The following is a 12587-nucleotide window of genomic DNA, read 5'->3' as shown; positions in this document are numbered from 1 at the left end:
TAGTTACTTGAGTGAGAGTAAAAGAGTATCGGATAAAAAATCTACTCAAGTAGTTGGTTACTAGTTACTTTGGGTCATATATACTGAGCCTATTTTTATTTAGATATATAGATCAAATGTATGTAATGTATGTGTGTGTGTGTATAAATGTATATATTTCATCGGCCTTTACTCCAATTTATGTAATTTATTATAAAACCCGGTCTGTTTACTTAAGTAACAGATATAGGTGTCATGCCATAACATATTTTTAATACGACTGACTTTATATTAAATGTGAATTTAACATTGAAAGTTAATGTGATATAAAAATTGCTACTAATCTTTCATTGTTCAGAAATAGAGCAAATAACATTTACATTATTAAAGATCATTTTCACTGACAGTCTAGATTTCAATCACTCTCAGAAACTCCCATTGAAATCACTGAAACTGTTAACACTGTGAAATCAATATCTTAATTAAAGATTCGTACACACATCTGCACTTTGTTGTTTCTGACGAGAGAATTCGCCAGAAAGAGGTCTCCAGTCAGCGAGCGAGTGAAGGAAGCACCGGCATTTTAGCGATGACTCATCGTAACACCTCTGATTGGCCAATGCTTTAATAAGCGAAACAGAATCGGGAGTGATTGGTTATAATGCGCAGTGCTGTAAAAACACATCTATCTCTGGCTCAGCGCCAGCAAGCAATCACAGCTCTGAATTTAGCTGCTGATGATAATATGACTCGCTGAACGTACTCGCACCGGTGTGATTGTATTAAAAATAATAAAATCTTAATCGGCTATTTTTTGTCTTTTGGAAGCTGCATTCAACTTGACTCCCCTCTGTTATAAGCCACACACGTACAACAAACTAATGTCACAGTGGTATCGTGTACTGTAATCGAATGTAGCCCAAGTTATTACCTGTTAAACAGTAGACAGCACACGCGGTGTTCATCTAATAAAGATCTCCATCGCAAGCAAATAATAGCCTTTGCAGATTTGCTTTCAATTCAGTGCAGTTCCATAGCCACGTTTTCAACGCTGCTGATGTTAAACGTTACAACTCCTAGTGAACCACTTCAGACGCTCAGCGCGTGCGGCAGGGAACTGAACGACTCATTCAAACTGATTCATGAACCAATTCTCTCGTTTGCCAATTGGTTTGATCAAACCTTTGAACAGAATTGACTCAAAAGAATGAATCATTTGCGAATGGGCATCGCTCATTGTCCAGAGAAAAGTAGACGGCGTGTTTGGATCAAACTGAAGCATTTATAACATTTATTGAATTAAGATAAAGTAACGAGAGGAGCGTCGCCCACAGTAACGAAGTAAAAGTACAGATTTTTCCCCATAAATTTACTCAAGTAAGAGTAAAAGTACCCATCTTTAAATATACTCCAAAAAGTATTAGTTACCCCAAAAAATTACTCAAGTAAAGGTAACGAAGTAAATGTAACTCGTTACTACCCACCTCTGGGTTTAATTTAATTTTTTACCCAATAACCACCCACTTGCACAGGAAGAGATTGTTCTCACATGAAAAGTGACCAGTCTCAGTTTGTGAGTAGTTTTCTAGATCAGTTTAAAATTGCATTATAAGTGTATGTCCATGTTGCTCTTTTTATGCACATATTTTAGTAATCATCTTAAATTAAATATCATTCAAAAGCTGAAACACTCAAAATTCATCCTGGGAAAGCAGCTTTGAAATCAGACATTGCATTACCATAGACATTGTACTTAAAATCAGGCTCCTCCCCATGGCAGGCAGGTGTTGAGTGTAAGATTACAAAATTTACTACACTATTTTATAATCAAAATGTTCTAATCTTGAGCACCAAGGTATTTTGACACACATTTACACCCGGTGGCTATCAACACCTAAACCTAACCTCAATTCTTGTGAGATCAACTTCAAATTTGGAACCTAACTTAATTAGATGCATAGCTTTGGTTTCATAGCAATTTTACACATTGTCTTTAAAGTAAACAAACTTCTATAACTTTTTAACACTTTCGTTTTTTTATTTATTTTTCACTTTCAATAATAGGACCAACCTTGGGTCTGTATTCCAAAGCATTCATAAATTACAACTATTTAAGTTCAGGTTTTTACATCTATGTTGAGAAAGGGGGTGACAGTTAATTATCTGTGTTCATGTATGTACAGGTGTATCAGTACTTCAGTTGTATTCCAGAAGACAAGGTCCCATATGTCAACAGTCTAGGAGAGCAATACCGTATTAAACAGCTTTTACACCAGCTGCCGGCCCATGACAGTGAGGTAAAACTGTTTAAATCTTCACACTCGTCTCTGGATCCCAAACCCACAGCTGTGAATCCTAAATCTATGAACCCCACAGTCTGGTCTTAAATTCTTATCCAAAATTACACATGAATCATAGCTTACTGCACATTGAGTACTCCTTTTTACAGTAGTAAGCAGTATGCAGTGATAATTAAACAAACTTCTATAACTTATATATATATATATATATATATTAAAGGGATACTCCACCCCAAAATGAAAATTTTGTCATTAATCACTCACACCAAACCCGTAAAAGCTTTGTTCGTCTTCAGAACACAATTTAAGATATTTTGTTTGAAAACCGGGAGGCTTGTGACTGTCCCATTTACTGCCGAGTAAATAACAGTGTCGAGGTCCAGAAAAGTATGAAAGACGTCGTCAATAGTCCATCTGCTATCAGTGGTTCAACTGTAACGTTATGAAGCGATGACAATACTTTTTGTACACAAAGAAAACTAAACTAAGAACTTTATTCAACAATTCCTCTCCTCTGTTTCTCTCCACATCACCGTAGCGCCATTTTGGAGATTATGAGCTGAATGCAGGCAACATAAGCTCTTCTGTGTCAGCCGCGGCACGAGGTTGCATTGTTTTCTTTCAAATCAAAGTGTAAATATACATTAAAAAAACGTATCTTTGTGGCGCTGCTGATACAGAAGAGCTTATGTTGCCTGTGTTCAGCTCATAATCTCCAAAATGGCGCTACGGTGATGTGGAGAGGAGAGGAATTGTTGAATAAAGTTCTTAGTTTAGTTTTCTTTGTGTACAAAAAGTATTGTCATCGCTTCATAACGTTACAGTTGAACCACTGATAGCAGATGGACTATTGACGACGTCTTTCATACTTTTCTGGACCTCGACACTGTTATTTACTCGGCAGTAAATGGGACAGTCACAAGCCTCCCGGTTTTCAAACAAAATATCTTAAATTGTGTTCTGAAGACGAACAAAGCTTTTACGGGTTTGGTGTGAGTGATTAATGACAAAATTTTCATTTTGGGGTGGAGTATCCCTTTAATCACCATATAAATAATCCAAAACAAACTTAATGGCCATAAGGCTTCATTTTCATTATGCAAAACATAATTTCTTTTTTAATGTTCAACATGTTTTCATGGATTTTACACTCCATCTTGGCCTGAATTGATCAATGATGATGACAGGGTTAGGTTGTAAGTGTGTGATGGTCTTGTGTGAGTTGTAACAGTACTGTAAATGTGTGTGTGCACAGCCTCAGTACTGTAACACTCTGGATGAAGAAGAGAAGAAAGAATTGAGGTTATTCAGCCAGCAGAGGAAGAGAGAGAATCTGGGCCGTGGCATCGTACGACTCTTTCCGGTCACCATGACCGGAGCCATCTGTCAACAGGTAGAGAAACAGAGACATGAAAGATCTTCTCGGCTGTAATCACAGCTCACTGCTTCCTCGTCTAGGACAAACAGTGCATACTTACAGTATCTGAGCAGCAATGCAGCTGAAGTTTGGTATGTGCATTGAGCTACTTGAGCTGAAGAGGCTTTCGTCTGGCATGCAGCTTCAGGAAACCTTTTAATATGCTGTGATGAGTTCAGACTCCAGCCTGAGCAGAGCCAAGGCAGATATCATATGTACTAGATAAAAAGTGCATACTTTCCATTCATCTACTGTGATATTTTAAGAGTTTCGCCACATTTTAACACCCATAATGCACTCCAGCTGATGAGTAGTTGCCAGGAGGGTGTGGATGTGTTGAGGAGAGGCAGTTTGTGTCATGTTGTGTTGATTTGTGTGAATACTTTTAAGAAAAAGAACTAGTCTGTATCTCTATCAAATTTAACTTAGAAAGCTTTGTTTGTTGTTGTTAAATGTTGGCTTTATTATAGAGGTTGTGCTCTGCTAAAGAACAACGAACTGCTGCTAAAGCTTAGTTAAAGATTCCTAGAAATGATATGAAGCAGATTTGCTTTATTCACTGTAACACAAGTTTGAGTGACTTTCTTTTTTTTTTTTTTTTTGCTTAGTATAATTTATTTTTATTTCTTTTTTTACACTGTTCAGTTAGTAATAATAATAAAAATAATTTAATTTGAATAAAATATACAAATGAAATCAATAGAGATATGTTACTATAGTAATAGTTTTGTACTGTAAAAAGAATGGAGTATTTAATAAAATTAGTAGTAGTAATAATAATAACAATTTAATTTTAATGAATATAAAAACTAAACCAATAAAGATAAAGTACTAAAGTAATATTATTGTTCTGTAAAAAAAAATTAATGGAGTATTTAATAATAATAGTTATAATAAATATACTATTATTATAATGATTGTTATTATTTTATTATTTTGTTTTTCAATCATTTAGAAAATTGTCAATAAAGAAATATTGCTTTACTATTGTCCTTTAAAAAAAAGAGTATTTCACAATAATAATAATAACCATTGTTATTAAATATTTTATTATTTTGTACATATTTTAAGTTACACAAATATTTTTATAGAAATAATACCACTGTAGATAAACTGTACTGTAAAAAAAAAAAAAAAAAAAATGACAATACTAATATTTATTAATTTATTTGCTTTCAAATGTTAAACTAAAGAGATTTATTATATTATATTATATTATATTATATTATATTATATTATATTATATTATATTATATTATATTATATTATATTATATTATATTATATTATATTATATTATATTATATTATATTATATTATATTATTAAAGGTCACTGATCAGGAGATTTGGTGGGATCTTGAACTGTTCCTTCTGCTGTTCTTCTTGTTTCTGTCTCATCACAGCCGTCGTGTAGGAGCGTTTTCAACATGTAATGATGAGTTTGGAGACTTTGTGTCGCTCTCTTCTCACCCCGCTCTCTTCGTCTCAGTGTGGCAGGCAGATCTGCGGTGGTGACATAGCAGTGTTTGCGTCGCGAGCGGGTCACGGCTCCTGCTGGCATCCTCAGTGCTTCCAGTGCGCTTCCTGTAACGAGCTGCTGGTGGATCTCATTTACTTCTATCAGGACGGACACATCTACTGCGGCCGGCACCACGCCGAGCGCGTCAAACCCCGCTGCCAGGCCTGCGACGAGGTGACTGCTTTCCACACAGCTCCTGTTTTCATCCATTTGTTGGAGGCGTGGTGTACTGCTTATCACACATGTGCCAGACACGCTGAGCCTTGGTGCTCATGCAGGAGAATTTGAAACTGAAATAGAGTTTGATCACAGCTTCAAACACACATATTTCTGTGACAGAAACAGAGTTGGTGCATGTGACTCACGCAGTATCTTGCTCCTCCTGTGGTGATCAGATCATCTTTGCGGACGAGTGTACGGAGGCTGAGAGCCGGCACTGGCACATGAAGCACTTCTGCTGTTTCGAGTGTGAGACGGCGCTGGGCGGCCAGCGCTACATCATGAGAGAGAGCCGGCCGTACTGCTGCCACTGCTACGAGTCTCTGTACGCCGAATACTGCGACACCTGCGGAGAACACATCGGTGAGAGCACACAGACCACACCGTGTCCCAGCACTATAACACACCGCTGCCACACAGTGAGAGAGAGAATTACAGGAACATTTAGAGTAAATATATATATATAACTCCTATACAGCAGGATTTATTAGGATAAACAAAAACGTCAGCATTTTCAATATAATATCACATCGCTTTAAATAATTTATCTTTTTTTATTCAAAACCATGTGAATTGAAGGCAATGCAACTAATACTACTGTGATGTATAAATATATTTTAAATAATCAATATACTCAATATCAATAAAGCAATATACTTGGGGGGTTCTTTATAATCGTGAAATTAAAGTCTTAATGCAGGAAAAGTTAGTCATCCTAAAACTGTATTAATGCAAAAATATGCAGTATAAATCTTTCTCGGAAAATTCAGCAGTGTTTAGGATGCCTTTGTAACATGAAATGACGGAAATACAATTATATAAAGCTGTTTTTATTTAATACTTAATAAAATAAATTAATACATTACATAATATATTCATACAGAAAAGTTGTTTTGAATTGTAATAGCATTTCACTGTATTTTTGATCGAATAAATGCAGCTTTAAGTATTAATAAAAAGGTTACTGATACCAGATTTTGAAAGGTAATGTAAATAAGCTCCCTTTTTCATTATTTTCTATTAAACTAGTTTATAGGCTTGAGAATGCACTAGTTGCATATATATATAGCATTTGTAGTGCTGCCCGCTTGCCTGTCTGCCCTTACTGGGTGTTCTTGACAAACTGAAGCACTTGTTGAAGATGTATCTGTGTAATTGAAAGCATTGCTACAGATGCAGAAGCTTAACTTGCACTTAACCACAGCATTCCATCCAATAATGGCCGTAAAAAGCTCAGTAATTACAGAAAAATGCTGTGCTTCCATGATTGAAAGGTCTGAAGGAGTGCTGTGAGGCTTGATTTCCTCCCTCTCTGGTGTGTCTGTAGGTATAGAGCAGGGTCAGATGACGTATGAGGGCCAGCACTGGCATGCGTCTGAAGCGTGTTTCTGCTGCGCCTGCTGTCGACTCCCTCTGCTGGGCAGACCCTTCCTGCCTCGCCGCGGACTCATCTTCTGCTCCCGCTCCTGCTCGCTCGGGGACGACCCAGACAACTCCGACTCCTGCGATTCTGCCCTCCAGAGCAAACCAGTGTCACATAAGACCATTCAAAACCTGCAGCATAGTTCCACACCACGGCCACAGGAGGGAACCAGCGTCACTGCCGCCACCTCTACACTGAACACATGCAAACATACAGTCAAAGCAGCTAGTACAACAACAGCCAATGGGGGGCATTTTCCACTGGAGAGTAAAGGTGCAAATATTACCATGTATTAGTATATTTAAAGTGAAAGTGCACTATTTTCTAATTAAAACACAAGGAACACATTTTTCACCCCAAAAAGAATAAATTCTATTTTGCATAATAAGAAGGCCTACTTTTACTAATATTAAGATTTTGCATCCTGTCATGAAATTCATAAGCTTAGAATTATTTAATAAGTATTTGGTAAGTAAACAACTTTTTTTATCTCTAAATTCTCATTATTGTAAAGAAAAAATAATTACATTGTATTTTAATTGTAATTGTGCATATGTAATTTATTACCTTCAGTTTGTTGATCTAAAAAAAATAATAATTCTGGACAAAAATAAAAGAGTCTGTGGGATCATAAAGGATCATGTGACACTGAAGACTGGAGTAACGATGCTGAAAATTCAGCTTTGATCACAGGAAGAAATTACATTTTACAATATATTCAAAGAGAAAACAGTTCATTTTAAATTGTAACAATATTTCACAAATTACCAAATGGTGAAGAAAAGACACCTCTGTAAAAAAAACCTTTGAAAATCTTACCAAAATACAACCGAAGCTGCGTTTCCCAGAACATTTTTTTATTGTGAGGTTTACCTTCATGATCAACATTTGTACAGTTGAATATTATTGACACTGTTTGTATTCAGAAGCATCTTTAAAGTCCCTGCTTGTTCATTTAGCAGGTGTTCACACCTCGTTCCGTCCTGTACTGAATGGCGAGCCTCCAGCATATGAACACTCACATCTGTCCTCTCAGCTCCGTCCAGCAGCCAATGACAGGCCAGCATTAGTTTGCACGGACCAATCAAGCATCAGCACGCAGCAGGTGAATCACACGCCAGACCGTCTGGAGTTTTCAGCGGAGCTGAACGGATACGCAGAATTTGGCCATTTCCCGCCAAGCTTCACGTCTAGAGGGACGTCCACTGCAAAGGATTGTGGGAACATCATCGAGAGCAGTTGTTCAGGTACTGGATGCTTGAGTCGGTAAAGCAATTTATCTTGTCTGAAGCTGTATTTCTTATTTAACTTCCTCTGTCATAGGAATTTCCTCTCAACTGGAGTCTTCAGATGCATTTGATGATCTAAATGACTCCGACTCCTTCCCGCCTCCTCCGCCCCCCGTTTTCTTCGATCCGTCTGATTCCCCGGCTGCTGTCACCGAAGCCGAAGACGTGCCAGCGACACCGGTCCGCAGCAGCACCGCCAGGGTCAGCTTCAGAGAGCCAATCAGCTGCAGCTATTCAGTGGAAGAGGAAGAGTGGGAGGAAGAGGAAGTGGTGGAGACGGAGACAAGAGGGGATGAGGATGAGGAGCAGGAGGAAGATGGAGGAAGTTTGGGACACAGGTTGCACTTCTGCACTGAAGGACCATCTCAAATGGACCTGCTGGGTAATATTTTTTTTTTTAGAATCCAAATTCTGGTTTGGACAGATGGGTTCAGTAGTGGTGAGGCCAGCCTGAAACCTGGAGTCCGAAACCAGAAATTCAAGAGGTTTATCGTCTCATGTTTGCTTCAGGCCATAGTTCACCCAAAAAATGGAATATTACAAAATTCGCATGACACTGGGCAGAAACTGTATGCATTCAGGAGAAAAGCTCTGATGAGGTGATCTAAACTCTTGACATCTGGTAACCAGCTGGCAAATATCGCAGACAATTATGCCTAATTAGTTGTGAGAAACAGAAATCCTCATCACGATTAAAATATGATTTATCGTGCAGACCTACAGTAACTATACAGTATCTTTGTGTGGAGACTAACATTAAAGTCAGTATTCACTGATAAGTTTTTAAACCAGTGAGCGAATGAACGGGATCAGCCCATTTCATGATCACTCTGTGAACTGAATCAGCAGATTCACAGAAAAGATTTGAATCAAAATAATGATTTCTTCATGATTCATGAAAGTTAACTCGTGAGACTTGAGTAAATGATGACAAACTTTTGTTTTTTGGGTGAACTTTTCACACTAAGTTACAGTAAAGTGCTGTGCTGACTTGCATCAAAGGGTGATCTCATTTGATCATGTTTCCTTCAGATGGGTCGAAGCGCCACAGTTTCCATCGGGGAAGCCGTGGCCACAATCCCAGCGAGAAGCGGCTCAGACGCTCCAGCGACAGACCTCGTCTGGAAACCCTGGCATGCAGAGTAGGGGACCGCAGGCGGTCCAACAGCGTCCTGGACGGCAGCCTTACCCTGCACTCCACCCGCTACCGCCACGAAGACTCCTGCTCCACCTGCTCCTCTTCCTCAGACTCAGAGGAGGAAGGCTTCTTTCTGGGCCAGCGCATTCCCCTGCCACCGCAGCTGACGGGTGGAGAGAGAGCAACAGAAGGACAGACAGAGGACGAGGACAAAAGCCGAAGAGGAAGCTTCAGGAGGAGGACACAGAGTCTCAGTAGAAAAGACAAGGACAAGAACTGCATACTGTCCTGAGACCAGGACATGCGTGTTCAAAACTGGAAATTAAAGAACTCGGTCACTCTCTGAACTAACAAGCTGCTCAGTCAAGGTCAAAGTTTATGAGTCACATTTTGTGTAACAAAAATAGAAAGTATCTTACAGTCTGTGCAAATGTGTGCCAGTATTTTTATAAAGGTGATAAAATATTATCCTATATCAGTTTCAGTGTCATGGTGCTTAGACACATTTACTGGCATTATTATTCGGGCCGAGGAACATTTCGAATCCAATTTTTGTTTGTTACAGGAAAAGTAGATTTCTACAATTTCTACATTTATGCGAGATAGCTAGGTGAACTGATTTCATTTTACAGCTAAAGAACTGTTTCACACAACACGAATATTTAGCGCAAAAAATTCACTTTAATTTTGGCATGCAGTTTATTTGATCAGTATGGAAGCTTGTTTCCGCCACTTAATAAATAAATAAAAGGTAATTGCTTTTTTCTCGTAATTTTACATCTCGCAATTCTGACTTTTTGCTGTAAATAAACATGCAAATCATGAGAAACAGTCAGAATTGTGCGAAAACTCACAATTTCAAGAAAAAAAACATTAGAATCACCTTTTTTATTTTTTTCCATTCAGTGGCTAAATCGGCTATTCACAAAAAAAAGCAATTTCACGTATTTTAACAAATGTATAAGTCCTTTCACACCAAAAATGAAATGAATAAGCATCAGGCTGAAGTAAATTTAAATATTGCAGGTTTGCCTTTCACAGTTTTTTTTTTTATTTAGTCTAGATCTACAATAACACAGCGCCCACAACACCTCTGCATTCACTCCTGATTTCTCTCTACATGAGGACTGGAGAGCTGTCAGACAATCAGTGGGAAACAAATTAGCTGGCAATATTTATTTGAAAAAGTAACTTTTTGGAAAAAGCACATTTTCCTGTAAATGTAAAAGTAATCGGATACTTTACTAGTTACTTAAAAAAAGTAAACTGATTACTTAACTTGCGTTACTTGTAAGTTAAGTTGTTACAAGATGAATTGTTAAGTGCTAAATCTAAAACTACTTAAACAGGTGAATAGTTGTTGCTTGTCTGACTGGTTTTGAGAGTGCCGTGTAATTTGCTCTTGCTGAAGGTTTAACTACGTGAAGCTCATTGAAACACAATGTTGTGGAGTTATTGTTTTAGAGCATGGACTGGAGACACAAGTCAACATACTGTATAGCAAATGTCGTAAGGCTACTGCAAGCCAGATCATAACAGAATGTGGGGAAATATAATCGTCATCTCCTCATCAACTGTAAATCTGTACATACTGACATTTCAAACCTCTCTGTGTAAATGAGAGTTTAAATAAAGACATGATTTTTACTGTGTTTTGCAAATCAGAGATCACAGTACTGTATGTTAGAATTGTATTTTTATAAACAACATGGTGGTTTTATTTTCTTGTCTAAGATGCTTCCTGGCCTAATATAATTTTTAGAAACTTTAAAAGGTATCTTTTTAAATGAGAAAATAAACACTTGATCCTAAACATTTTTCCATTCTTTTTTTTTTTTTTTTTTGTACATTTAAGGCACTACACAAAAATAATGATTATAATTATACACACATCCTGTTTTTAGCATGTACGTTTTGCTACAAGGTCTATAAATAATTAACTGTAAATCAGAAATACCTAAACTGTTTTTTTTTCTTCTCATTGTCTAATTCTAAATGTGTGTGTGTGTGTGTGTGTGTGTGTGTGTGTGTGTGTGTGTGTGTTTGTGTGTGTGTGTGTGTGTGTGTGTGTGTGTGTGTGTGTGTGTGTGTGTGTGTGTGTGTGTGTGTGTGTGTGTGTGTGTGTGTGTTTGTGTGTTTGTGTGTGTGTATACAGGTGCTGGTCATATAATTAGAATATCATCAAAAAGTTGATTTATTTCACTAATTCCATTCAAAAAGTGAAACTTGTATATTATATTCATTCATTACACACAGACTGATATATTTCAAATGTTTATTTCTTTTAATTTTGATGATTATAACTGACAACTAAGGAAAATCCCAAATTAGAATATAACTTAAGACCAATACAAAGAAAAGATTTTTAGAAATCTTGGCCAACTAAAGAGTATCAAAATTAAAAGTATGAGCATGTACAGCACTCAATACTTAGTTGGGGCTCCTTTTGCCTGCATTACTGCAGCACTGCGGCGTGGCATGGAGTCGATCAGTCTGTGGCACTGCTCAGGTGTTATGAGAGCCCAGGTTGCTCTGATAGTGGCATTCAGCTCTTCTGCATTGTTGGGTCTGACATATCACATCTTCCGCTTCACAACAATACCCCATAGATTTTCTATGGGGTTAAGGTCAGGCGAGTTTGCTGGTCAATTAAGAACAGGGATACCATGGTCCTTAAACCAGGTACTGGAGGCTTTGGCACTGTGTGCAGGTGCCAAGTCCTGTTGGAAAATGAAATCTGCATCTCCATAAAGTTGGTCAGCAGCAGGAAGCATGAAGTGCTCTAAAACTTCCTGGTATACAGCTGCGTTGACCTTGGACCTCAGAAAACACAGTGGACCAACACCAACAGATGACATGGCACTCCAAACCATCACTAGCTGTGGAAACTTTACATTGGACCTCAAGCAAAGTGGATTGTGTGTCTCTCCTCTCTTCCTCCAGACTCTAGGACCCTGATATCCAAAGGAAATGCTAAATTTACTTTCATCAGAGAACATAACTTTGGACCACTCAGCAGCAGTCCAGTCCTTTTTGATGCGAGATGCTATCTGTTGTTTAACAGTGGCTTGTCACAAGGAATGCAACAGCTGTAACCCATGTCTTGCATACGTCTGTGTGTAGTGGTTCTTGAAGCACTGACTCCAGCTGCAGTCCACTCTTTGTGAATCTCCCCCACATTTCTGAATGGGTTTTGTTTCACAGTCCTCTCCGGGGTGCGATTATCCCTATTGCTTGTACACTTTTTTTCTACCACATCTTTTCCTTCCCTTCGCCTCTCTATTAATGTGCTTGGACACAGAG

General features: G+C 38.0%; 1 protein-coding gene across 4 annotated transcripts in view; it reads left to right on the top strand.

The window, feature by feature from the left end:
* prickle3 (prickle homolog 3) overlaps positions 1–9755 on the top strand; it is a 59273-nt gene extending 49518 nt beyond the window's left edge. For 3 of the 4 annotated variants that reach the window (XM_059523800.1, XM_059523797.1, XM_059523799.1), the window contains 8 exons: positions 2163–2276; positions 3535–3672; positions 5186–5389; positions 5611–5797; positions 6762–7130; positions 7817–8104; positions 8181–8528; positions 9179–9755. In XM_059523800.1, coding sequence (XP_059379783.1) covers positions 2163–2276; positions 3535–3672; positions 5186–5389; positions 5611–5797; positions 6762–7130; positions 7817–8104; positions 8181–8528; positions 9179–9576 — 2046 coding nt within the window. In that variant the 3' untranslated portion in view covers positions 9577–9755. The remainder of the gene's footprint in view (positions 1–2162; positions 2277–3534; positions 3673–5185; positions 5390–5610; positions 5798–6761; positions 7131–7816; positions 8105–8180; positions 8529–9178) is intronic. The other variant, XM_059523798.1, reaches the window with a different exon arrangement.
* Positions 9756–12587: the final 2832 nt, after the last annotated feature.

This window comes from Carassius carassius, chromosome 34 (assembly GCF_963082965.1).
Source record: "Carassius carassius chromosome 34, fCarCar2.1, whole genome shotgun sequence".
In the NCBI taxonomy this organism is placed as follows: Eukaryota; Metazoa; Chordata; class Actinopteri; order Cypriniformes; family Cyprinidae; genus Carassius; species Carassius carassius.
The sequence above is the reverse complement of the archived record's forward strand: the minus strand, read 5'-3'. Positions and strand labels throughout refer to the sequence as shown.